General features: G+C 36.2%; 1 protein-coding gene across 6 annotated transcripts in view; it reads right to left on the bottom strand.

Annotated features, from left to right (window-relative positions):
• Positions 1 to 206: 206 nt before the first annotated feature.
• Positions 207 to 26,267, bottom strand: part of NHLRC2 (NHL repeat containing 2) — a 60,850-nt gene continuing 34,789 nt past the window's right edge. For 5 of the 6 annotated variants that reach the window (XM_050805668.1, XM_050805670.1, XM_050805671.1 and 2 more), the window contains 6 exons: positions 18,803 to 18,902; positions 15,093 to 15,324; positions 14,401 to 14,523; positions 13,266 to 13,475; positions 11,972 to 12,191; positions 207 to 9,086 (listed from right to left, as the gene is read on the bottom strand). In XM_050805668.1, the coding sequence (XP_050661625.1) occupies positions 8,830 to 9,086; positions 11,972 to 12,191; positions 13,266 to 13,475; positions 14,401 to 14,523; positions 15,093 to 15,324; positions 18,803 to 18,902 (1,142 nt within the window). In that variant the 3' untranslated portion in view covers positions 207 to 8,829. Of the gene's footprint in view, positions 9,087 to 11,963; positions 12,192 to 13,265; positions 13,476 to 14,400; positions 14,524 to 15,092; positions 15,325 to 18,802; positions 18,903 to 26,267 lie in introns of all 6 variants that reach the window. The other variant, XM_050805669.1, reaches the window with a different exon arrangement.

The raw sequence follows: 26,267 nt of genomic DNA, 5'->3' as shown, positions 1-26,267 counted from the left end.
GATATACATATTAAAAAATCTATAGTAATTATGATTGTATGATTTGATCTTGAGGTTATCTGCTTGCAGTTAAAAAATTTTTTTTTTAAACTAAGTATTCTGCTTTCCATTTCCCCAAAAGCTCAAGTAAATCATGGCTTACAAGTTTCTAAGTAGTAGAGCTACCTCATGATATACTTAGAAAGCACATTAAAACAGAAACACGGTTTTAGAGAGAAAATATTTAATCTATTTCACGAAAAAAATGTACAAAGCATTAGAAAAGAGGCATTAGGTTTCCATGTACAGTATAAACACATTCTCACCTTCTATGATCACTTGTATTACACTTCTCCTGACTAGTAAAGCCACTGCACTCTCATTCCAACCTTCTGTTAACACATGCACTTGAAAAAGTCACCGAAAAGTAGTCTTGAAATACATGTAGAAATACAATGTTGTACAAAAATATATTAATCTGTCTACATGAAACACTTAAAAATGCACACCAAGTACATTCTTTTAGAACTAGACTACATCTAGAAATATCAATATATGAACTTGTAAATTGGATTTTCGCTGCATTTTTAATCACCGGAGGAAAAAATATAATCAAGCCTTTGGAATAAGAAACATGAAGTTAGCACAGCAGACCAACTCTATTCTCAGAAATGAAACCATAAACTTTATCCATACAAAAGATGGGAAAGAGTCTGAGTTTCTAAAACTGACATATTTATGAAATGTTGTAACTTGAAACTGCAATCACACAGCAAACTTTCATTTGTTCATAAGCCACATGTAAAGAGATGACAATTACAACATTTCTAATTGTTTCTCAATGCAACTTAACAGCGAGAATTTAAACTTAAAAAAATTAGCCTATGTAAAGTATAATTAGGAAGGTATACCTCAAAGTAGAGAAAATTAATTTGAACTCACATGGGGTATTGTTCCCCTCCTTTGAAAACTGAGCTATTATTAAGAAATGCTAGGGAAAAAAATACTACAACAAAACTTGTTCTGCCGTATCTGTTATTTATATAACCATAATTTCTCACCAAAACTTCTACAGAAACTACTATTGTTTTTAGTAAGAGGGAGGCCTAAGGTGTGGAGAGGAAGCGATGGTTTATTTTTTACAGGTATATTTTGATGATGAATATCACAGGCATGCATGAACAACACATTCCAACTCTATACAAACAAAAACTTGCTAGCATTTTGAAAAGTGTAATAAATACAACAGGCAGCCCATCCTGCACATGCTCAAAGAATGAATATATTTCCAGTGGCACTAAGAACAGTGACTACAAATTCTAAAAACAGAAGATAGTTGTAGGACAGAGTCCTTCTAAATGTTCAGAGAGGAATGTGTCTATTTTTCCCATTAATTAGCATAATTTCTCAACTAACGTTTTGCCCTGTTTACTAACCAACATATATTTTTCATGAGCTTAGCACACATTAGATAAATAAGGAATAACAGGCCAGGTATGGTGGCTCATGTTTGTAATCCCAGCACTTTGCGAGGCCGGTGGCTTGAGGCCAGGAGTTCGAGACTAGTCTGGGCAACAAAGCAAGACCCCATCTCTACAAAAAAATTTTAAGAAATTAGCCAGGTGTGGTGGCACACACCTGTGGTCTTAGCTACTCAGGAGGCCAAAGCAGGAGGATCCTGAGCCCAGGAGTTCCAGGCTGCAGTGAGCTATGATCATGTCACTGCTGCACTCTAGCCTGGGCAACAGAGCAAGACCCTGTCTCTTAAAAAAAAAAAAAAAAAAAAAAAAGGGAAGGGAAAAAAAAACTATTTAAATTGGGCGGATTTAAATCTGAGCGCTGATTTTGTCTACTTCGCAGCATTAGTTTGAGGTCTCCTTTCATTTTATTTCAAACGGAAATACATAACCAAGTATATTAAAAGCAAAAGGTAGTAAACTATGTCCATATTACTCACACTTTCAAGTTTTCAACATTAAAAAATAACTGACCATTTGCGTAATTCTATATCACTTAAAGCCAACAAGCCTGTAGTAAGTTGCTGCTTAAAGAGGAAGGAATTCATACCATGCCCTGACAGTTACAAGAATGCTTTCTGGTATAAGGCTATTTAGTGTTTGTTCGTGCTTGTTTAGTGCTTTTTAGTATACGGCTGCTCGTATAGGTAGGGAAGTATGTTTGCAAATAGTTGCAATACTTTCCTTTTGGTCCTGGGGCTTTCAACAGAACAAAATGTCCTTTGGTACACTTGAAAGCGACATGCCAGTGAAGAAGAGGGACACACCAAAACAACCAGGCAAACATTCCACAGCGAATGTCTATGGTTTTCACTTTCCAACTCCAACCCTTGAGAAGAATTAAACCAAACCAACACTCAGAAACAGGTGGGGTGCAATCAGAAAAGCCAAGTGAGGCTGCCTCCTGTTCCACCTTACCCAGGCTCTGTGACTGGGGCAGCCTTCTGTAAGCCAGAGGCAGCCAGGCGAACCTCTAGCACTCATAGGTGAAGGGGCCAGGGTTTGTTAGTCATGGAATACATATAGCTAGATTAGTAAAGCCTCTGACTTTTAATACTATTGCTTATATTACCCTATTGCAAAGACATGGGAAAAAAGCAAACTCTTAATTATTCAGGACAAAATAGTGACATGATTATTGCTAATACTTCATTTAAATAAACTGTGCCACAGGGGGAAGAAAAGGTAATCTGGGTGATTAACAGTGGATTCTACTTTTAAAATATGACACTATTATCACTTTCTTATTATCACATTTCCTTATGGATTTCAGGAGAGGGAGTTTATAAGAAAATTAACAAATTCCTTACTGCACCATACTACTACTTAATTAGCACAGTGAGAATGAAAAGGTAAGTCTGCATTCTGTGTTTACGTGATCATGAATCATAATCATTGGTACATAGCATTTTGCTTAATTTCTTTTAATAGTACTTAGTGCGCTGGGCAAAGTGGCTCATGCCTGTAATCCCAGCACTTTGGGAGGCCAAGGCAGGCAGATCACCTGAGGTCAAGAGTTCGAGACCAGCCTGGCCAGCACGGCAAAACCCCCACATCCACTAAAAATACAAAAGATTAGCTAAGCGTGGTGGCAGGCGCCTGTAATCCCAGCTACTCAGGAGGCTGAGGCAGGAGAATTGCTTGAATACAGGAAGTGGAGGCTGCAGTTAGCTGAGATTGCACCATGGCACTCCAGCCTGGGCAACAAGAGCAAAACTCCACCTCAAAGAAAACCAAAAACAAAACAAAACAAAAAAATAGCAAGTAATGCTAGGCTGGCTATGGTGGCTCAGGCCTGTAATCCCAGCACTTTGGGAGGCCAAGGCAGGTGCATCACATAAGGTCAGGAGTTCGAGACCAGCCTGGCCAACATGGTGAAACCCTGTTTCTACTAAAAATACAAAAATTAGCCGGGCATTGTGGTGGGTACCAGCAGTGCTGAGCGCCAGCTACTTGGGAGGCTGAGGCAGGAGGATCACTTGAACCCAGGAGGCGGAGCTTGCAGTGAGCTGAGATTGCACAACTGCACTCCAGCTTGGGTGACAGAGTAAGAGTCCATCTCAAAAACAAACAAACAACAACAAAAAGTACCTAATGCTGGAATAAGTTGACCATGGTAAAAACTTTACTATAACAGAATTGCATATCTTAATATTTGAGTCATGGGGAGGGGTCTACATACCAGTGTTATTTATGAAACAAGAAAGCAGAAGACTGTATTTCTAGAGCTCACTTGGACTAATATTTAATACAACAAAATTTTCTTAAATATGAATAACCTCCTTAGGGTTTGAGATAGTCCTGTGCAAAAGGCTCTTTATGATAAGGTCTTAATTACCTTTTGAGGACCAACCGTTAGAACTTTTGAAACAATTTTTGAAACAGCTAACATGGGAAAGCTATTTTTTTAATACATCTATCTGCCAAGAAAAACTCTGGATAGTATCTGAAATTAAGAAAAATTGGTACATAAAATCTTTTGACAAACAACAATTATAGACTGTTCCAAGGTCTGAATAACAGTATATAATGCATAGTTGCTTAATTAAATAGATTTAAATTGCAGAAACAATCATTGCTAGTACTTTTGGGGTTCTTTGGATTAAGTTACTATAAATATATAAAGTTATGAAAGATTTATGTTTTAAGAATACCTACTTTGAGAGGCAATATAGCAGAGAGTTGAGCAGACTCCCAACAGGCCCTGCCACTCCCTAACTGTGTGATTTTGGTTATGCTGGTGTATTTGATTATGCTTACCCTCTCTGTGTGTTTCTTCACCAATTAAATAAGGAAAAACGGTATTTCTCACGTAAGGTCACTCATCACTAATAGATGAGTGCTGGCAAATAGAACTCAATAAATATCTACTCAATAAATATCTATTATTCTGTTTATTTGAAGGCTTAAGAAAACGTCCATGGAAGAACTCTTAATTGAGCAGTTTGTTTTCCCCCTGCATCTTAAGAGTTAGGAACGAGGAGACCTGTGTCTGAATAAAGGCTCCACCACTCACTATTTCCCCTTGTTTGACAGAACTGAACATATGCAGGCACCAGGCACCACTTTAGGCATCGAGCGCTATTCTGGGAGTTTTCTATTCTTCAGCTATGTCACCACTATCGCAAAGCTGTCTCCTCCTCTGTAAACTAACATCTACCTGACTGATTTATAAGGTTATTTGAAGCTCAAATGAGGCAATATATGTGAAAGCACTTTCAAGATTTTGTGAAGCACCACTGGAGTGAAACTTTTTGGTTAAGATATAAGTACTCTGGTGCAAGCTGTTGGGCATAAGTTGTAGGAATGTGGTTTAGGATGAGTATGTCTGGACCCTCTCAAAGCAAGTTCATTACCTATAGCTCCAGAAAGTGTTTAAAAAAATTTTAATGACACTATAGGCATGCTTCTTTATAACTACAATGTTGTTTATAAAATAGTTATATGCTTCATTATAAAACATTTCTCTTCTTGAACCCAACTCTATGAAGAATATTAACATAACCAATAGTTAGTGGGAGATTTTCCTTTACAAATTGCAGTTGCAAAGAAAATGTAGGGTGATATGTGTTTATGGTCTCAAATTAGCATTATAGTAACTAAGCCAATAATTAAGTTTCATTAATTACTAAGCACTTTACACACAATATTTCATTGAATATGAGGCAGGTACATTAGCCCCATTTTAAAGGATCAGAATCCAAGTTACTGCAAAATCCAAGCTCTTAACCACTATGCTACGTTACACAATAAAAATACCAGAACAAAAGAAGCTATAACCATTGCTATCTTCACAAAATCACATACTTAAGAGAACCGGTAGATCAAAGGATTCCAGACAATGTTCTGAGCTTTGGTAATAAAAATGACTTTAAAAAAGTTATTATATAAGTGCTTATGATTCAGTTAACTTTAACTCTTTAAACTTTATGGGTTTCCCTCCACCGTGATTTTAAAAATAACACATTGCTCACTGAAAAGAAAAAAAAAATACAAACAGCAAAGTAGAATTAAAATAAAAACATCCATAATTCCATCATTCACAAGAACCACTGACATTTTCCCGCTGTATATATTCTTATGTAACTGTCAACTATAGAATTTAAGTAGATTTTAATGACTGTGGTTAAATGTGATGCCAAATGTAACTACTGTATTTGTAATTGGTAGACATAAATTATAGTAAACTTTGTGCAGGCAGAAAATTATTACATTATAGAGATATGTATTTTCAATATCTTCCTAAATTTTCCAATTACAGAAAAACAAGCAAAGAATAATTTATCTCAGTTGTATAAGCTCAAAAGTATATTGGCCATAAAAGAATCACAAATAATTCTTAATCTTTGTGTATGTACACACACACCTATATAAATATACACATACTAAATTTTTTTTTTCTGGCTGTGTTAGGATTTATAGCTTTCTGAAGGTTTGATAACACTATAAATATTATTAGAACAGTTAAGAAAAAAATTATTTTTCATAGTCATTGAATTTTGCTAGAGTTACACTTATGCGTGATTGAACTACAAAGTTTTCCCTTGTTAAATATTTGCTTAAGACAGAATGTTCAAGATAAGCTAAACTCTTTACAGGAATCATATCGAGAAATTCTACCATTTGTGAAATAATAAAGAGAAGAGGAAAAAAACAGTGACAAACTAGCAGAATAATTTAGGGCAAAGATTCAGGTATTATATAAAATGTATGTAATGCCACAATACTGGCATTTCAATTGAGGTGACTTACACTAAAATCTTGTTCTTTTTAAACTATCACTGGACATAATAATTTATGCAACAAGAAGAGCAAAAGATAAAAAATATGCAGAAGTCCTTACAGGATATGGATCGAGTTTCAAAAATAAACTTTCTAGTGCTTCTTCTTATGTGAGAGGTTTATCCTCGTCATAAACTCTAGGAACCTATTTATATTGCTTAAGTGTGATTTATTCAAAATCATATTAATCTATATAAATAATACTTTTAATGTCAAAAACAATGCAGACTGGCAGTGGGTAAGAATAAGAATGTTCAATAAAACTGTATTTTGAAAGTCAAGAAAAGTATAAGCTAAGGCTAACCTAAAACTGTCTAGACAAATGAAGGGGAATAGATTCTAAAAAATGCCTTTGCATTTTCACTGTACATGAACATGTGTAACAAACATTGTGTTTGTATATTATATTGAAAAATAAATTGTCAGATATTTCTAAATTAGCAAATTAAAATTGTATATACTTCTTAAGTGTGAAATGGCTTATGTCCTTAAACAGAAAATGATTGGGCCAAAATATTCTCATCCTGTCCATCTAGAAATGAGAAATATAGTAAGTCAAATGAGATTAAAAAATAACTAAGGCCGGCCGGCAGGGCACGGTGACTCACGCCTGTAATCCCAGCACTCTGGGAGATAGAGGCGGGCGGATCACCTGAGGCCAGGAATTTGGGACCAGCCTGACAAACATGGTGAAACCCTGTCTCTACTAAAAATACAAAAAAATTAGCTGGACATGGTGGCGTGTGCCTGTAATCCAAGCTACTCGGGAGGCTGAGGCAGGAGACTCTCTTGAACCCGGGAGGCAGAGGTTGCAGCGAGCCTAGATCGCGCCACTGCACTCCCAGCCTGGGCCACAGAGCCAGGCTACGTCTCAAAAATAAAGTAAAATAAAATAAAATAACTAGGGACTATTCTCCATAAAAGAGAGTATGTTACACACCCTTTTATTACAGAACATTTCATTTTTTTGATTGCTTGTGGAGAGAAAAGGTTTATGAGGTAATTACATATAATTTTAAACAGGATTCCTTTTAATTTTATATCTATATTTCTCTGTAAAAGTAGTTTCAGCAGATGACTGATTAAATCAATGTCATGATTTATATACATCCTTACTTCAGAGATTCAGCTAACCTTTGAATAAAACAAACTAGTACTACATTTCAAAAAAAAAATTCAAAATAGATAATGATGCTTAAAAAAGATTACACTTCAAATTTAGCACTGTTTTTACAGGGAAGGGAAGCATATTATGCCATAATGTCTATAAATATTTATTGAATAAATAAACATGGTTTACCTGATGTGTTTAAAATCTTGTAAGCTGATTAAATCACAAATATGTTGAAAAGGTCTTAAGAAAAACAAGATGAGGCTTTTAAGTAGTTATAAACTATGACAATAGAAAAAAACCTTTTCAGTATCTTTTTTAAGGGTTAAAAACCAAAAATTTAAAAAGAGTATCATTAAATCACTGTTTCGGCCTTAATATTTTGAAGAGTAATATATTAGGATATACTGTATCTATTAACAGCATTAAAGCACCTCACACTGAAAATTTCGCTTTGAAGGCTTAAAAGTGATTTTTAAAAACATCACAATAAATGACCATAATTTAAATTCTGACTAGGGGAACAAAAAACCTCAAAACCTAAACCCAACAAATCTGCATTTAATGCTTACAAGTGAAATGTACATTTCCAAAACAAGATACATAACCATCAAATTTAGCTGTCAAAATAAATTATTTATCACAGACAATAAGTAATGTGTCCTGAAGTCCCTTTTTCCTTGAAAGTCATAATACTTCTGGGATTATCTGGTAATACAGTCACTCAAAAACAGCTAAAGGAGTCGGTGCTTAGAGATTCTATGTCCAACTTTATCTGTACAGTTTTAAGGCATTCATAATGGTATGTTAAACAACGAATAATTTATAATAAAAATAGATAAAAACTCTCTTTTAAAAATATCTCAACTGAGAAAACCACAGAAGAGAATAAAGATCGTATTTACCACTGATGTACTCCTTAAGCTTCTACAGCGATGAAAAGACTTTTTTTTGGCTTACAACAGACTTTATGCCTTGAATACTTGGTGTTCTTATACAAATGTGGACCGGAGCTTAAGTTCTGCCTAAAGTTACTGTGAAATTTACACATTCAAGTGTGCTGATTGTTATTAATAAAGGTAGAAAAAGTTAGTTAAAATATCTGGTATTATTATTATCAGTATTCATTGCAAATTATCTTATAGTATTCTCTACTGTAGTGTGAACTTCAGTCTTATGCCAAATAGCAACACAGATTACAGTATCATAGTTCCCATGATGATCAATGACTCAGCTAGTATTAGCCAGAGCAAAGGAGTTTGTTTATAATAAAAAAAGTAAGTAAGAAGCATAGTTTTATTTTAATATCAGTTATTAGAACTGAGCAATGGGCACCTTGTTATCCAGAGGCAGAACTGAAGTTTTCTTTCCTTAAATTACAGAAACAGTCAGGATGGGGGACAGCAGGTGGTAGCAATGGGTTGCTAGCTAGCTGGCTGGCTAAAATACATACCTGAGCTCTACTGGAGCTATGCAACCTTGCTGTGTATCCGTTATTTGTAAAGGCTGACTGAACAAAATTGCCTTCATCATGCAAGCACTGCTGTCTGCACTACAGTAATAAAGAAACACGCTGACAGATACAATGGCTTCAAGTGATAAGCAATCATCAGGAATTTGTAGTGAAATTGTTGGTTGACTGGAAATGTTCTCTATATCTCCAGATGGCATCTGTCCTTGAAGCAGCCATTCATTGCCTAAAAATTAAAAAGGAAATTATTAAGACTGTATAAGACAAGTAGAAAACTGGGACTATCTTATGAAGAATAGATAAACTCAATCAACAAATATTTATTAAAAATCTCTAACTGCCAGGCACTGTGGTCTGTGGGAAGGACATAAATATAAATAATATACACTGACCACTCATTAGAAGTTCCCAGTCTGATGATCATTATATCTAATTATTATAGTTCTTCCTTTGTTTGGATACGATAAATTACATATTTATTCCTGTTAAAATCAAGCTGAATGTAGAAAATATGGCTATAAAGCCTTAATTTCTAAAGTTAAAAACAAATCCTATTAAATTTTAGAAATAAACATACGACACATGATAAAATGGATCATTTTTACCAAATAGATAAAAGTCTTCGGGGATATAAAAACTACAAAATAAAATTTTATCTAGGGAATACAAATGTATGTGCAACTCTATAGTGACTTTCTGCTTAATAATGAATTATTAAATATCTAAAAATAATTTAAAAGTACACACACTTATTTATTTAGAAACAGGTACCACTGCATATCTATTCTCTGTGGGCTTAAGTAATGTGAAAACCAAGGGATTTTGTATATCTCATTTTAACACGTAAAACTCTTCCTAGAAATAAACAGATTATCTGTAACAAAAATAGAATAAACCACTAACAAATTTTAAGCCCTCAAGAATTAAAATCATCTTTAAATGTCTTTATTCATCTCGACCTTCTCTTAGAAGGAACACACGTGTCACAGTGGGGAAGCACAGACACATACAGACATTCAGCCTCAGAGGGTGGCAGCGTCAAGAGTCAGCATTTGGCAAATATATGAAATGCTTTCCCACCATGTAAATGGAGAACACTGAACATTTTCTAATCACTTATCAATTACTTGGGGCATCTGTACAAAAACTGGACCATCTACTGAGTGTGATGAAATGCTGTCTACTTTTTAGCTTTTCTGTCTCTTTCTTTTGTTCTCAGGATGAATCAGCCAACTCAGGGTACCTGCCTTTATCAGTCCTCTTGATGTCTCTTTTAATTTATTGCTTTAGTTTACTGAAAAATCAAATTCGGCCAGGCGCGGTGGCTCAAGCCTGTAATCCCAGCACTTTGGGAGGCTGAGACGGGTGGATCACGAGGTCAGGAGATCGAGACCATCCTGGCTAATATGGTGAAACCCCGTCTCTACTAAAAAATACAAAAAACTAGCCGGGCGAGGTGGCGGGTGCCTGTAGTCCCAGCTACTCGGGAGGCTGAGGCAGGAGAATGGCGTAAACCCGGGAGTCAGAGCTTGCAGTGAGCTGAGATCCGGCCACTGCACTCCAGCCTAGGCGACAGAGCGAGACTCTGTCTCAAAAAAAAAAAAAAAAAAAAAAAACTTGCATATATTCTAACTTCTTTAAGATTATACAGACCAAAATTTGGCTAAAAATAAGTGTTTCTAAAAACAAGCCAGAAGAGAAAATGTCCTTTAAATATAAGTGTACAAATGTACTCTATAATATTCAAAAACTTTAAATTATTAGGATTATTGCCTGAAAATTATCTGCTCCTATATAACAAAAATGGGGCCAATATCTTAGACAAATAATAAAGTCTCTATAGACTACTTTACTTGAATATTATCTGTATTTTATATCCCAATGACTCAATATTAATTAGTGTGTCTGACAATGCAGACAAATGTTAATTTGTCAATATCCTATTTTAAAAATTAATATACTGCTCCCACAGTGACACCATTTAATATACTACTCTTACAGTGACTGCTCTTACAGTTACACTGAGAAAAATTAAATTAATGATCTCCAACTGATGTAATACTTCCAGACTTAAACTGGCAGTCTAGGACTTGCTCCGAACCCACAGATAGCTATGGAGTGGCCAGGGTTTGAGTATTCTTCTGTCTCAAAGCAAGCTCCAAAGGTCCTACTACTACATGGTTAGCCTTCTCCCTTGTGGGGAGTGACAAGTAGTGGTTTCCCTACAGACTCAATCACCCTAGAATCAGCCTCCCAAACACTAACCAGCAGTTCCTCCCAGCTAGTCTACCAAGATATCATTATCCTCTTGGTTTAGACACTAAGTTGATATTATAATTGCGGGCCAGTAGCTGCTGCCCTGAGAAAGTCGAAGGTAAGAAGGCATGAATTACCCAGGATTTGGGTAATATACAAAAGTGTGTGAGAGGGTATGAAGGACGAGGAGTTGGGAAGGAAATGGAAAATTGAGTGAGAAAGTGTGAAAGAGCGTGGGAGACCAGGACAGAGGAACATCATTAGAGACAAGTTGTAATTTAGAAGTTCTGAACCACTAAAATTTCACTTTAAAATTTTTGTCCACCAGGTTACAGATGTTGGAAAGCACTACTGCAAGGCAAGCAGTATACTGATTCCTTACCATAGACAAATGAAGTAAGGAGTTAGCTCACACTGTGATTCACAAATAGAAGAAAAGGAGGAATGCGTAACAGTGACTGAAAGGAAGAGTTACAAAAAAAGATGTTAAATAAGGAGGCTCCACTTTATTTTTCTATTTCAGACTTTTTAAGATTCTTTTTGGAACAAGAATAGAATGAAGAATAGGATCAGAATAAGTGATGAGGTATAGGAAAGCCCATATTCCAAGCAATCATGCTAACAACTGACTCGTAACTTTTGGTGAGTTACACTATTCTTTAATAAAAGGGAGGAAAGACTCTTGAAGACTAAAGCAAATGGCCAATGTGGGGTTGGATCTGGATTCGTTTGTTCACATCATCTCCTTCAAATCTTGCCCATACAGAGTAAAAATATCTCCTAACAAATAAAAAATAACTAGATTAAACATCAAGAATGTACGATGTATTAGTATTTGCAAGCTTACACTTATACCTTCAGCTCTTAGAAACCAGCAACTGGGTACTCCTTCCGTTAGCTTTGATCCTGATGGGAGGTCCAATCTGAGTTGGAACTGAAGAGTCTGGCCAGCACACACAGCCACAGGGGAAAGCCTAATGCTTGGAGCAGATTTAGGTAGTTTGGGTAATGTCTTCTGTTTTTCTACCAGGAATGGGCCATCTACTACAGCATTTTCAGATCTGAAGATGGGGAGCTAGGAAGTAAGAAAATCTATTAAAACATAAGAACTTTATATTAATTATAGAATGAGAAAGCATATTTTTAGACTTTAGAAGAATAATGAAGTTCTATGTCAATGAAACTAATTGCTATTCTAGTTTGAATTAGAATGTGTTAGTTAGAGGCGCTCAAGATTTTTGTAGACACAGAAGTAGTTTATCTTAGCAACAACAACAAAACCCAACACTTATGAATGAGACAGAATAAAAGTAACTGTCCACTATATATAGATGGCAGGAGATTAGCAAAAGTTTATAAATTTAAACACAGTAGATACACATTTTCTTATAATTTTCATTGTCAACTATAAGAAGATGTTACTCATCTTATATCAGAGATCTATGTGAAGAGAAATGACACTTACATTGCAACAGTAATCTGTGTTTTTTATTTTAAAAATATACCATGTAAATTACCAGACTTTCAGAAAAAAACTGCTGCATTTTTTTCAGGTACATGTCATACAACAAGAATTAGTTTATAACAGATATTTCTCCTTGAAAATTCTATAAGAAACCATGTCCATATCTTTAAAAATTGGCTATAACTCATTTAAATAAGTTTTTTCCACATTCTTATTTTCAATGTCTTGAGAAATGTGGCTTCTAAAGCTTTTGTTAGATGATTACTTGGTAATGGATTCATCACAGGGAAACAAAGGCTACACGCTGATCTAAAGAATCACTGAAAAAAACAAAAAGCTAAATAACCCAACCCACAGAGCAGGTGTATGTACTGTATGTCAGTATGTCTGTACACTTAAAAACAGATCTGAGTCCTCTCCTTTTTTTTTTTCTTGAAGGTTCATTAGATTCTCTCCAATTTCCAGTATTTTTTTCAAACTCTCAGCACAGATGGAACTTTTATTTTAAGAATAGAAGGATATCCTTAAAGCAGTCCTGCTGGTCTCTTTGTCAAAGAACACAACAGAAGCATCCACTTACTACTCTCCGGAGACAGCCTAACCGAAAATGCCTGTCAGTGCTGTGAGGATCTTAGTATCATTCTTAAAACCATATCCTTTAACTTATATTTTAAAATTACTTACCACAGATACCATTTTTGTTTCTAAATCCATTATTTTAATTTGATGATTATTGGTGTCTGCCACATACAGTAATTGTCCATTCTCTCCAATACACAAGCCTCCTGGTTCATTAAAAGTTGACTCGGTAAAACTGGAACTGGTAACATTATTTGTGTCTCCAGTTCCTGCTAATGTTGTACAGTTTTTTGTTTTTGGATCCACAACTTTAATCTAAAAAACAAAGAACAAAAAAGATCAATCTCATTTTTGCAGTATTGCAGAATATAGTATCAAGCAAGCTAATTTCTGACTGCCATTAATATTCTCAATAAATCTCACAAAAGGAATAGTTATTTCCATATTTTCTTGAAAAGCCAAACATTCAAATTACAGTCTAAGGGGAGATATTCTATTCTAAGAACTAAAAACTACGTAAAATCCCTAGCTCCATCTTGTCTTCTGGAAGCAATCTTTGATGAAATCATTTCTGGAATTAAAAAAAAATTTTTTTTAATTGAATTGTGTTTCTTCACAATGGGACACACTTTCACAACTGAACTGACTTTGTCTTCCTGAGCATCCAGCATTGCCTGAGGATTTGCTACCTTTGTTAAACTTAATGATTGCCAGTTCTGTCTCAATTACATTAAATTTATGGTCTCACATCATGAAGTACTGTATGAATATTTATTATCCAGCGATTTTTTGTAAAAAGTAAAAGTGCAATAAAACTTAAAACAATTTAATAGACAAAAATGGAAATGCTGCTGAAAACAAAATTATTTACTAACAGGCATTGTAACTATGCAACAGCTCAAAAACGTTCATTTGTTAGTTGACATATTAATTTCCCTGCTACTTGCCTTCTCTTGATATACTGAATATGTTACTAAGCAGCTTTGATGGGTTACAATTCACAACTATTGGCTATTGCCATTGGAACTGGTTCAGTGCTTTCCCTAGTTCAGAATACCATCACAACCTCTTGGCAAAGAAAGGACCAAGAAAAGAGCAGAACAGGCTGGGTTATAGTTGTCAAATACTGTTACTCCTTTCTATATTTTAGAGTGGCAGTTGTAGGAGGCTCACAGATCTTTCAGCATTTTAAACGCCACACACAAAAAGCAAGATATTATATAATTCTGTCACGACTCACCTTGTGATTGTAGGAGTCTGCCACATAAAGTAAATTCCTTTTTTTGTCCCATGTTACTCCAAGGGGGTGCTGAAGCTTTGCATTGATTCCTACTCCATCAACATCACCAAAAGCAAATAAATTCTTCAATTTTTTTAAAAAGAAAAGAAACAGCAGTTATTATAACTTGTACAGTGTTTTGCTAGGATATGAAGTGAAAATTCAAATAGCTATAAATGGTATTTAAGTTAAAAGGGAAAGTGCTGATTTTCATATAAATAGGGTTGGATACTTCATTCAGATTAGAAAAAAATGACAGTATTTTCAACCTGTATTAATCTGTGGTGCGTAGTAGTTTTACTCACAATACTACATCTGATTAGGAATAGGTCAAATCCACTAGTCTGGTGCTGTTTCCACTCCACTGCCCAACATCTAATTTACATTTTTTTTCTTTTCTCCAATAATCAATGCTTCATCCTTTCTTTCTCCCGGAAACCTTAACATTTATACATAATAGAGTCAGTTCACTTTTCTTAGATGGAGTGTTCCTCATGTTGCTTTATAGTCACATTTCCTTTGGTTTGACTTTCATTTTGATTCGCAGATAGGCCAAGGATGATCTCTTTTAAATCTTATTAATTTTCTATAATTCACAAAATTGACAGCTTGCTCAGTGTCTGACTGCACTGTGCAAGAGTGACTGTCCTTACCATGGGGTCTCTTTCTCCTCCTGCGAGGTGCTTCACTGCTCCATCTTTCAGAGAAATGGTTCTCACTGTACTGCTCTCACTATCTGCTACAAACAAGCAGCTCCAGGGATCTTCAGAGGCCAAGGAAAGGCCCGAAGGTTGGGCAAAACCTGCCTTGTGAGGATAGGCGTTGTTTCGATTCTCTTCATTTCCACTTCCAGCAAACCTAAGGCAGGTTCCTTTTGTTAACTCACTGAAAAAGACAAGTTCATAGGTGGAGTTAACATGTGGTATATTGTGTGCAATTTAGTTCTTAAATAAATGAATGTAAATAATCAAATCAATAGTGATAAGCCTCGTAAAAAATAAACTAGTGATCTTGGCCTACTTAAATTGTTCAAGTCAGCTTTCACTGTCATTTTTCCAACCATTAACTTATTTACTCACTGTGTAGGGAACTTCTTACTTTACTTTGACATACACAAAACTGAAATCACTTTCAAATGTTAAACAAGTAATCCCTGATAGAGTTAGAATTATAAGATAAAAATAATGATCAGATTATTGATGAGATAGGTTGGTTTTACTACCTTAAATTCTTAACTTCTTAGTTTCATGCAATATGAGGTTCTTGAAAGGGAACTAAAAAGACTATCTAGCTCTTGATAGTTAAAAGCTTCAATTTGCATTAAAAATGTTTTGTGATCTTGTATATAAATAGAGACTAGCAAAAGGAATTAAAGAATAGTTTTTGAAAGATAGCCAGGTCAGACATTACTATTATATGAAAAATGATATAATTGTACATAATTATCTTACAATTGCATGGGATAATTACGTACAATTATATCAATTGTACAAATCAATTTCTTATATACATTAGGGAAATTTCTATTTAAAGAACTATTGCAATGATTCCTTTTGTAACGCAGAGAAAGTTTTAGACCCTGGCTTTTAAGTTTATGCCAGAGAGATTGTAAGGAAGACATGGTAGTGTGTTGTGTTGAGGGAAGAGAAGCAGTTGACTCAGGACACAAAATGAGAGTCTGTGTAAATCATTTCTGAATATGCAAAAGCCTGAATTCACCATCACTTACTGGCTGATATGTTCCCGCAATAAGTTAGGTAAGGAGCAGGGGACAGAGGCAAAGGGATTTAGCATGCACAAAATATGGCCACTTATTCAAGAAATGTATAAACATAGCAAGTACCATGTATGTAATAACTAATATGCTAAACAAATTAATTGAAAGGAGTCTACAAGGAGTCTTAATACTTTAAAAAAGAGTTTTCTTAATTAAATAAAAAAAAGAGTAGGGAGAAACAATAACTCTTAAAATGCTAAGGGTCATTACTACTTGAAGATCGGTAGTAAAGATAATACATCCTTAAAACTAAAATACAGGTCAGTGTAGTCCTAGTGCCAATTTCCTATTATGAAGGAGAATGACAACTCTACTTATGAGGAAATTTAGGCAGCTCTGGACCATCTCTCTCTAAAACAGCCATCACCCAGAAGAGCATATTCTGGCAACTTCTGTTACTTCTGTTTGCTGTTTACAATTATGCCTCATGTAAAATCTTATTGGTAATCTCACTGTTCAGGCTACTATCATCTCCTGCCTCAATAACAGAAATAGGCTCCTCAGTGGTATCTCTTATCTCTGCCTCTAGTCTTGTTCCACTCTGAGTGCTGCTAGTGTTCTTTCAAAAACACAAATCTAATCGTGTCACTTCCCAGCTTAAACCTTTCTAGAAAGGCTTGTAGAATATCCAAATCCCTTAAAAGTACTCACAAGGCATGGTGTGATCTGGCTTCTACTGACATCACTAGTGCCAATTCTTGCCTGGAAAACTTCCCACTCTCCCTAACTCCTACTACTCTATCAGGTCTCTGTTTAGTTGCCTCTTCCAAGAAGCCCTCCTTGACAACCAAATCTTACTGATGTTGCGTCTTCCGCTTACTTATATAAGGAACAATTTCAATTTTTTTTTTTTTTTTTAAACAGAGTCTCGCTCTGTCGCCCTGGCTGGAGTGCAGTGGCACAATCTCCGCTCACTGCAACCTTCCGCCTCCTGGGTTCAAGCGATTCTCCTGCCACAGCCTCCTGAGTAGCTGGGATTACAGGCGCGCACCACCACGCCCAGCTAACTTTTTGTATTTTTAGTAGAGACGGGGTTTCACCATGTTGGTCAATCTGGTCTCGAACTACTGACCTTGTGATCTGCCCGCCTCGGCCTCCCAAAGTGCTGGGATTACAGGCGTGACCCACTGCGCCTGGCCGAACAATTTCAATTTGCAGTGATTCCTTTTACACACACTAATTTTTAATTGTTTGCTGATCTGATTCTTCCTCTGTAAGTTCGCTGATGACAGCAACCACATCTTTTCATTTTATCCTTAACATAGTGAGCATATTATTTCATCCCTATTGCCTAGCATATAGTATGTTTCATAAATATTTACTAAACGATTAAATGTCGTAACACATTATATAAATGTGTCCAAAGCAACACGCACAAACATAACACACTATTTGGAATATCTGCTATTTTGAATGATCTATATAAATCATGCTTTCTATTAATGGTAACTTGAGATGATCATCTTCCCTGGCTATTTGACAGCCTTTCTGGTTAATGGCTTTTACTCATTTATTCTCAAACCCTTACTGAGCTCCTCTTAGGTACCAAATACTGTGCTAGGTACAAGGGACACAAAAATGAATGGGAGAGGATTCTTTCCTTTAAGAGACAGTTTAGTAGGAGGAAATGGCTAAAAATAGGAACAGTCAAAAGAGAGAAGAGAAAGAGGAAGGGGCAGCGGGTTGGGGCAGGAAAACTTAGTGCAGTGATGTAACTACATACCAGGTACGGTGAGGTCACAGAGAAGAGTATGGCCCGTTCTGCCTGGGGTAGTGGGGGAAGAGGAAAGGCTCTAAGGAAAAAATATGAGAAACTTGGCAGACACGACCCTTGCATCCTTATATCCTTGTGACAGCAAAGCCACCTATGTTTACTGTACATGTTAGGCACCACGCCAAGCTCTCCACATGTATTATTAATCCTCAAAGCAAGCCTATGAGGTAATATCAAGAAGGAAACTGAAGCTTCGGAAGTTCAAGTGGCTCTCCTAAACTCACACAGATAATAAATGGCAGAGCCAGGATTCAATCTCAGGCCTGACTACAAAAACTGAGTTATTAAGCACTCTGCTATGTGGTATTCAACTATTTGAATTATTTGAATGAATGATTAGAAATAGTTCAACTATGTCTTAAAAGATAAGGGCCCACTGAATATTCTTAGTTCTCTTCCTAGACATTAAGGCGAATGATTCTTTGCAGGTTCCCTGAAGTGAAGTGTGGCCCTAAGACTTACTCTGGCTGATAAAATGAGAGTAGAAGTGATGTGTGTCAGAGTAGAAATTTTAAGAGTCAGTGAGTAACTTACCACCTCTTTCTCTCTCCCTGTGCCAGGATGACTGGCAAAGCTCCCCACAGCTCCAGGCTGTTTCGTCAGCCTGGGCAACAGAGTAGTGGTCCCAGTGAACCCATGCGAGTGAGCAAGAAACACACCTTGCTTTAAGCCACTGAGAATCTGCATTGTGTGCCATGGCAGTATAACCTAGCACATCCTGACTGGTACAGTGAGGATGGTGATTTTGAAAAAAGAAACTCTATGAACACCAAAATAGTACAGTCTACTCAAAGAGAGAGGCTGTCACTTACTTTTTCTTTGGCAGTTTGCCAGAGTCCAGTAGGAGTGCCCATATCTGATGAGTCCCTGCCATGGCTATCCACAAAATGTCACCTCTTTGGACCTCTGAACCTTTATAAGAATAAATCATTATAATTATATACATATCTGGTTAATACAAACACTCCAATGGTTTTAAAATGTTAAATTTATGGAGGATAACAACATGTTTATGAATCATCTGATAAATAAAAATATTTCCAATGTTTCAAGTTATCTTTGAAAATTTTGTTTTCTGGTGAAAGGTTTACTTTTTTAGACTTGTAATTTTACCCACAACAATTTCACAGGAATCCAAAGTATTCTCACTAGGAACACGTCCTCTGCATCTCTGCATCTGAACTCTGCCTCAGCAGTTTGTTAATTTTACAGTGAGCATTAACAACATTTTTAAACATCTGATTTCTTATTTTACATGACACAAACTATTAGAAGTGACACTGGCACACATATATTCTGGGGACTGTCTCTGCTTAATCACCTTAAAACTACATCAAAAGCTTTCCACAATTAATTTTTAGTATACCACAGTGTTTCAGCTATTCTAAAGCCACAACCTGGGACTACTAAAATGAACAGGAAACATAAGCTAATAAAATATTCCGTTATTTTAGATATACTGACATTCAAATAAAAGGCTCAAAGCATGTGATGCACTCAGAGTAATGCTTAGAGGCAACAACACTCAAATGTTAGCCATAATCATTTAGTGAATCTGGACCTTAATTTTACAGTATTTGTACTAGGAAAATATAAATACTTTTACAAACTGAACAGCCCTTCAATAGACACCATAGAGGGTAAAAAGTATAATACAACCTCTTCCGCTTAAGAAGTTTGTTAATTTTACAGTATTAACAATGAATGTATTACCAACAGATGATATTTGGTACCTAAGAAAGCATTCAGTTTAAAATTGCTTATTTCTGTTAAACCTACCATAAATCTAAGATAATAAATTTTTTAGTATTAAACAATGAAAATGAATGAGTTTTATGTTCATGCATAGTCATTGGTATTATCAACTATGGAAATGACCAAGTAAAACAAAAACTTTTAGGAGGTAATAGGAATAAAAACATGGAAAGCCCACGAAAATGAACAATCTTACTCATTCTAACTTAATTTGGAATGTTTTCCACTCACAATATTTCAAAGCCTTTACTGGTTCAAATATTGCTTTTTTCTTTTTTTTGGAGACAGAGTCTCACTCTGTCCCCCAGGCTGGAGTGCAGTGGCACGATCTTGGCTCACTGCAAGCTCCGCCTCCTGGGTTTATGCCATTCTCCTGCCTCAGCCTCCAGAGTAGCTGGGACTACAGGCGTCCGACACCACGCCTGGCTAATTTTTTGTATTTTTAGTACAGATGGAGTTTCACCATGTTAGTCAGATGGTCTCAGTCTCCTGACCTCGTGATCTGCCCTCCTCGGCCCCACAAAGTGCTGGGATTACAGGAGTGAGCCAACGTGCCTGGCTGGTTCAAATACTTTTAAAATGCTACATGAAAAAATGTAAATGATTATGTTTTCAAGTCCTCTACCCAGTTCTCTCATTTCTCTGAATGAAATGTAATTACTCTTGTGGCAATGTGACAGACCACTAAAAGAAGAGGGCTCCTGAAAGCATTCCTTCACCAATTCCTTAGCTTTGGAACCAGGTGGGTCTGGATTTGAATTGTAGTAGCTACATCACTTTCTAATGTGTGTGCCTCAATTTCCTCATCTGTAAATTGAGCACACCATCACTCTCTACATAAGATTCCTGGAAGGAATAAAACAGTGTAAGCAAAGCACCTAACATGATGCCTGGCACCATGTTAGGTGCTAAACAATTTGCTGTCTTTCAACTTCTATGCCTAGTGTGCTCCCTCCTTTCCCAACCTAGAAAGCTTACATCCAGATATGAACATTCAGATCTCTGCTCAAGCTTCTTCCCTACTCCCTCGCCCCCACCCCACACACACCCATCATTCTTAGCTCCTTACCTTGCCTATTTTTCACTGTAGCGTTTATCACTATCTTACACGTTACATATTTATTAATTTACTGCCTTTCTCTTCTACTGAGCATAAGGTCTAAGAGACTAGCAGCTTTGTTTTATTCACAGTTTTATTAGCAACCCATAGAATAGTGCTTGGCACATGCCAAATACTCAGTAGGTATTTATTTGTTGAATGAGTAAACTTTCCCCTAGAAACAACAAAAAAGAAAAAAAGCCTTAAAACTATCCTAATGATGGCTGGTATTTCCTAATAGTACTACTGATTCATCTCTAATCCCAGAAGTCTGCTATACATGTAAACCTGTGCTATTATCCTCTCAAACAATGATGCTGAATGGGAGTGGCGGCCCACCCTAAAAAATGCTGTGGATATTTGATGGGTAATATATTATATGATAATATAGTCATGCCAGATCATTTACATGATGACTACACTATTTTATTATAAATTACCCTTATTTCTTCTCTATTTTTTATATATATATAAAAAATACATAGCACAGGTGGATTATATTACCTGTGAATTTCACTTTAGGTATGGTAAAGGAGGCTTTTCTTAAAATGTATCATAGGAAGGGGATTTGGGATCTGATAGGGCTGAGAACTCCAAAGCCACCCATAACAATAAAGCCTTTCAATATCTCTAACAAGCTTCCATTCATGATAAAAACTCTTAAGCAATTTATTTAATCTTATAAAGAACATTTTTAAGAGAGTCACAGCAAACATCCTACTTAAGAATAAAATACTACAAACATCCCCCGAGAATAAAAATGAGACAAAGATACCCACTATCAACACTTCTATTTAACACCTTATGGAGGTCCTAGTTTGTGCAATAAAGAAGGAAAAAGAAGCAAAGTACAAAAAGATTAGAAATAAAACTGTAGTTATTAGCAGATTGCATAATTATGTACACAGAAAATCTTTACAATTTTATAGAGGAATTTAGCAATGTTGTTGGGTATAGGGTCAATTAGCAAGGATAAATTCTTTTATCGGTTTACAGCAGCAAACAAATATAAAAGAAAACTTGTAACGCCATTGAAAAACATCAAACACCTAAGGGTAAATCTAGCAAGATTTATAGCCTTCTACACTGAGAATCATTATTGAGGGAAATACAGACAGATATTTTTATACAACTTATCTTGATTGAAAAGTCAGCTCCAGCCAATGTTAGGACCTTTTGGGTAACATGACTGTAAGCAAGGTTGACCAAGTAAATGAAAATAAAAACACTCCGTCCTTTCAGCTTCTCAGGTCATAAGCTTTGGAGTCACCTTTAATTCCTCCTTTCTCTCACATGTCACGCATGATCCATCAGCAAATTATGTAGGCTCCTTATTCAAAATATATCCAAAATCTGACCACTTCTCACTACCCCCACCTTGACCTAAGCCACCATTAGGGATTACTGCAAGAATTCCTTCCGAACTGGTTAGTCATCCTGTTCCCACCTTGAAAACTGCCTCTTTCTTTCTCTTTCACATCAATGTCCCACTCCAAGAAAATCTCAGAAGGGTGAGTTAGGCAAATTTAGCTCTAAGCTTTAGGAACAAAAACATTTGCTTTTCTTAGCTTGCTTTTAGAGCCTCTGTCTTGGCAAAGGAGAGCTATGTTGGTGCAGAGCTGAGTGAAAGATCAAATTTAACTCCATTATCTAGTTCTCCAAACAGGTCGGTCTAGCTCAGCTGGGGCTTACTGTAATAAGGCAAAAGCTTTCCAGTGATAGATAAAGTATGGGCATTGGTTTAGTTTTGGTCTCTGTGTATTTATTTCCTTCAGATGCCCGAGGAATGAGAAAAAGTAGAGAAGCAGTGGCAGTGTCAGGTCAGGGTTCAGGTGTTTGGAATTCTACATATCAACTTATGAGGATAATGACTATCATCACCCAGGTCACTTTCTGTGTTGATGGTACCGAGCTAATCATTTTACATGGATTATTTCCTTCAATTTAACAATCTTAAGAAGTCTTATTATCATCATCTTCATTTTATAAAAAGCCAGCTTCAAAGAGGCTAAATAATTTGCTGAAATTCACCCAGCTAAACTTGGAAAATGAATTCATTAGTGAATCTGACTCTAGATTATGAGTGTTCTGATGAGAATGAAGGAACTATGGAAGCGAGCTTGTGCTCTTTGGTTCAGTTCTCTGCTTGCCCCCTTTTCGCCCTCCCTTCTGCCTCTGACCCATGGACTTAGCTCTGGTAACAAGCACCCAAGTGCATTTCTGTCTGTGATCAGAAACAGGGATCTGATTAAATGTACCCATAGCCTTCTACTCCGGGATGCATAGTGAGGTTTACCCCTCTGCCTTTCTCTCCCTGTACCCCTGGGAATGGTCTATGGTTGGATAATGTGTTTAAAGTTTATTTTCTAGTCCCTTGCCTTCCCATTTTTGGTTTGGTTCAGACCATCAGCATCTGTTTGTGACACTTTATGACAAAATTCTTATCTTATAGAAAACAGTGACAACAGCAAACAAACACGAATATTATATTACGCTTTCTATGCACTAGACACTGTTCTAAGTGCTTTACATATATTAATTCTTATCCTCATGATAAGCCTTTCAGGTAGGTACTATTTGTATCGTCAATTTAGATAGGGAAGTTGAGGTATAAAGAGGCTATGAAACTTGTCCAAAGTCACACAACTACTAAGATGTGGACCTGCAAACCTAGCTGGTCTGGCTCCAGAGTCCCTGCTCACAGCCACCGTGCTAGAACTGAAGAGTTTGTTTTTGTAAACAAAAAAAGTTAAAAAAAAAAAAAGTGGGCTGGCATTTATGTCTATCAAAGTAACAAGAGTCATATTAACAATTTACAACTGTTCATCCTGGAGTGTGGACTCCAAAGCACATAGTTCCATCACTGAGTACGGGTATTAGTTTTGTTCCCTCTAACAAGAATGTGGTAATCATGAACATTTCCATTTTAAATTAAGAGTATACTTAGACCTACACAACAAACCTGCACACATACCCCCAAATCTAAAATAGAAGGTAAAATTACAAAAAAGAGTGCACTTAATATTACTAACTTTCAACAGTCACAAATTAAAACTTTTTTAAAAGGACAATAACAGAGGCTGAAAAGGTTTTAAGAATATTTTTAAAGGCAAAACTCACTCATAATTATCAGTAGAGATCAGAGAAATATTATTAGAAAACAGAAATAAAATCAACAAAAGAAATATGAACATGAAAATTACCTGAAATCCAGCTTTTAAAAAATTCTGTCATTTTAAGCACCTATGACTAGAATCCTCCTAAGAGCATCTGTGAAATTCTCCATCAGTGCTTCTACACAGATTTGCTTCTACAAAGTCTCTAAACCTCTTATGAATCAAAGTCTTAAGCCACTAGGGAAAGGCAGCAAAGCTGGTCATTTTACAGAGAGCACAGGAAAACACCATTTACAGCTGTGGGAAAAGGAGATGCAAAAATGCTCTACTGCCACCAAGCAGAGTTCTCATTCTGCTAGGGGAGAAGCAGGAGGCTCCCCAAACCAATCGCAGACACCAGACAGAGTTTAGCTGCCAGAAAGAGGAATAGCAACAATGAAAAAGCTCCCTGCATCCTTTCCTCAAGGCCTAGGCACTCAGGGCCTTCCCAAGACTGAGGCTGAACAACAGAGAACACCCCTATCCACAACACAAGCCTGGGGCAGAATAACAACCAGTAGCAGTCTATCCCTGGGACAGCTGCAAGAATGGAGAGAGGGAACCACCACGTGGCTTCGTTGTACAGGGATGACTGAAAGCTGAGAAACACTGAGAAAACCCTCCATCTAATCTAGGCCCATGTACTGAAGCAAAATCAGAAGGCAACAGCTGCCCAACTAGAGGAATTTTTAAAATATGGTGCACTGACATAGCAATAATAAAACCAAGGCCCAGCTCAGCTCCTGACCAAATTGACTCAATCTTTCATAAGTACTATTTATCTCAGCCTCTATTGTTTTATACAAGATGACTGACATATAATAAATAATGAGAAGACACACATAAAAGCAAAAAAATTATCCACTTCCAAGTAACAAAGGAATGATCAGAAACAGACTTGAGGATAGTCCCCAAATTTGGAACTATCTAATACAGACTTTGAAATAACTATGCATAGAATGTTAAAGAACCTAGAGAAAAAGGTGGCCAACACACCTAAATAGATAAGGAATTTCAGCAGAGATGAATCTGTAAGAAATGCAAATGTTATATTAAAAAGGCATAATATTAGAGATGAAAAATTCCTTCTACAAATAATATGGTTTGGCCATGTCCCCACCCAAATCTCATCTCCAATTGTAATCTGAATCGTAATCCCCACATGTCGAGGGAGCGACCTGGTGGAAACTGATTGAATCACGGGGTTAGTTTCCCTCATGCTGTTCTCATGAGAGTGAATGAGTTCTTACGAGATCTGCTTGCTTGGTAAGTGTCTGGCACTTCCCCTTTGGTACTCTCTCGGCTGCCTGCTAAGTAAGATGTGCCTTGTTTCCTCCTTACCTTCTGCCATGATTTTAAGTTTCCTGAGGCCTCCCCAGCCATGCGGAACTGTGAGTTAATTAAACCTCCTTTCTTTATAAACTATAGTCTCTATAGCAGTATGAGAATGGACTAATACAACAGGCTCATCAGTTGACTAGACACAGCTGAAGAAAGAATTAGTGACTCTGAAGATAAATTGGTAGAAATTACCAATACAAAAAGAAAAAAAAGAAGAGTGAATAAAAAGAACGCCATATGCAAGAGTTATTGAATATAATATTAAGAGGAAATCTAACATATGAGTAACTGAAGTCCCAGAAAGAGAAAGGAAGGGGCAGAAAAAAATATCTGAAGTGAGAATTTCTTGAAAATAATGAACATCAAACCACAGACTCAAGAACTCCAAGCAGGATAATTCTTAGATATATCAAACTGCTGAAAACCAAAGATTAAATCTTAAAAGCAACCAGAGGAAAAAAATACACTTTACATATAAAGAAAAGAGATAATATTAAAACAGATGTCTTGTGGAAAACTATGTAAGTCAAAAGACAATGGAGTTTTATCTTTAAAATATTAAAAGAAAAAAATGTTAATCTAGATTCACATATGGAGTAAAAATAACTTTCAAAAATGAAAGCTAGATACTTTTTCAGATCAGAATAAAGGCAAGAGAAGTCACTGCCAGCAGACCTGTGTCATAAGAAGTTCTTCAGACAGAAGCAATGACTCCCAACAGACATTTGGGACTTTAGGAAAACAGCCACTGTGGAAAACAGTCTGGCAGTTTCTTGTACACATTCACTTACCATATGACCCAGTAAGCTCATTCCTAGGCATTTGCCCAAGAGAAGTGAATGCACATTACCACAAAACAAGAACTGTGCACATATGTTTATGGAGGTTTTTTATAGCCACTGAAAACTAGAAATACCTTCAAATGTC

This window comes from Macaca thibetana, chromosome 9, assembly GCF_024542745.1.
Source record: "Macaca thibetana thibetana isolate TM-01 chromosome 9, ASM2454274v1, whole genome shotgun sequence".
NCBI lineage: Eukaryota > Metazoa > Chordata > Mammalia > Primates > Cercopithecidae > Macaca > Macaca thibetana.
The sequence above is the reverse complement of the archived record's forward strand: the minus strand, read 5'-3'. Positions and strand labels throughout refer to the sequence as shown.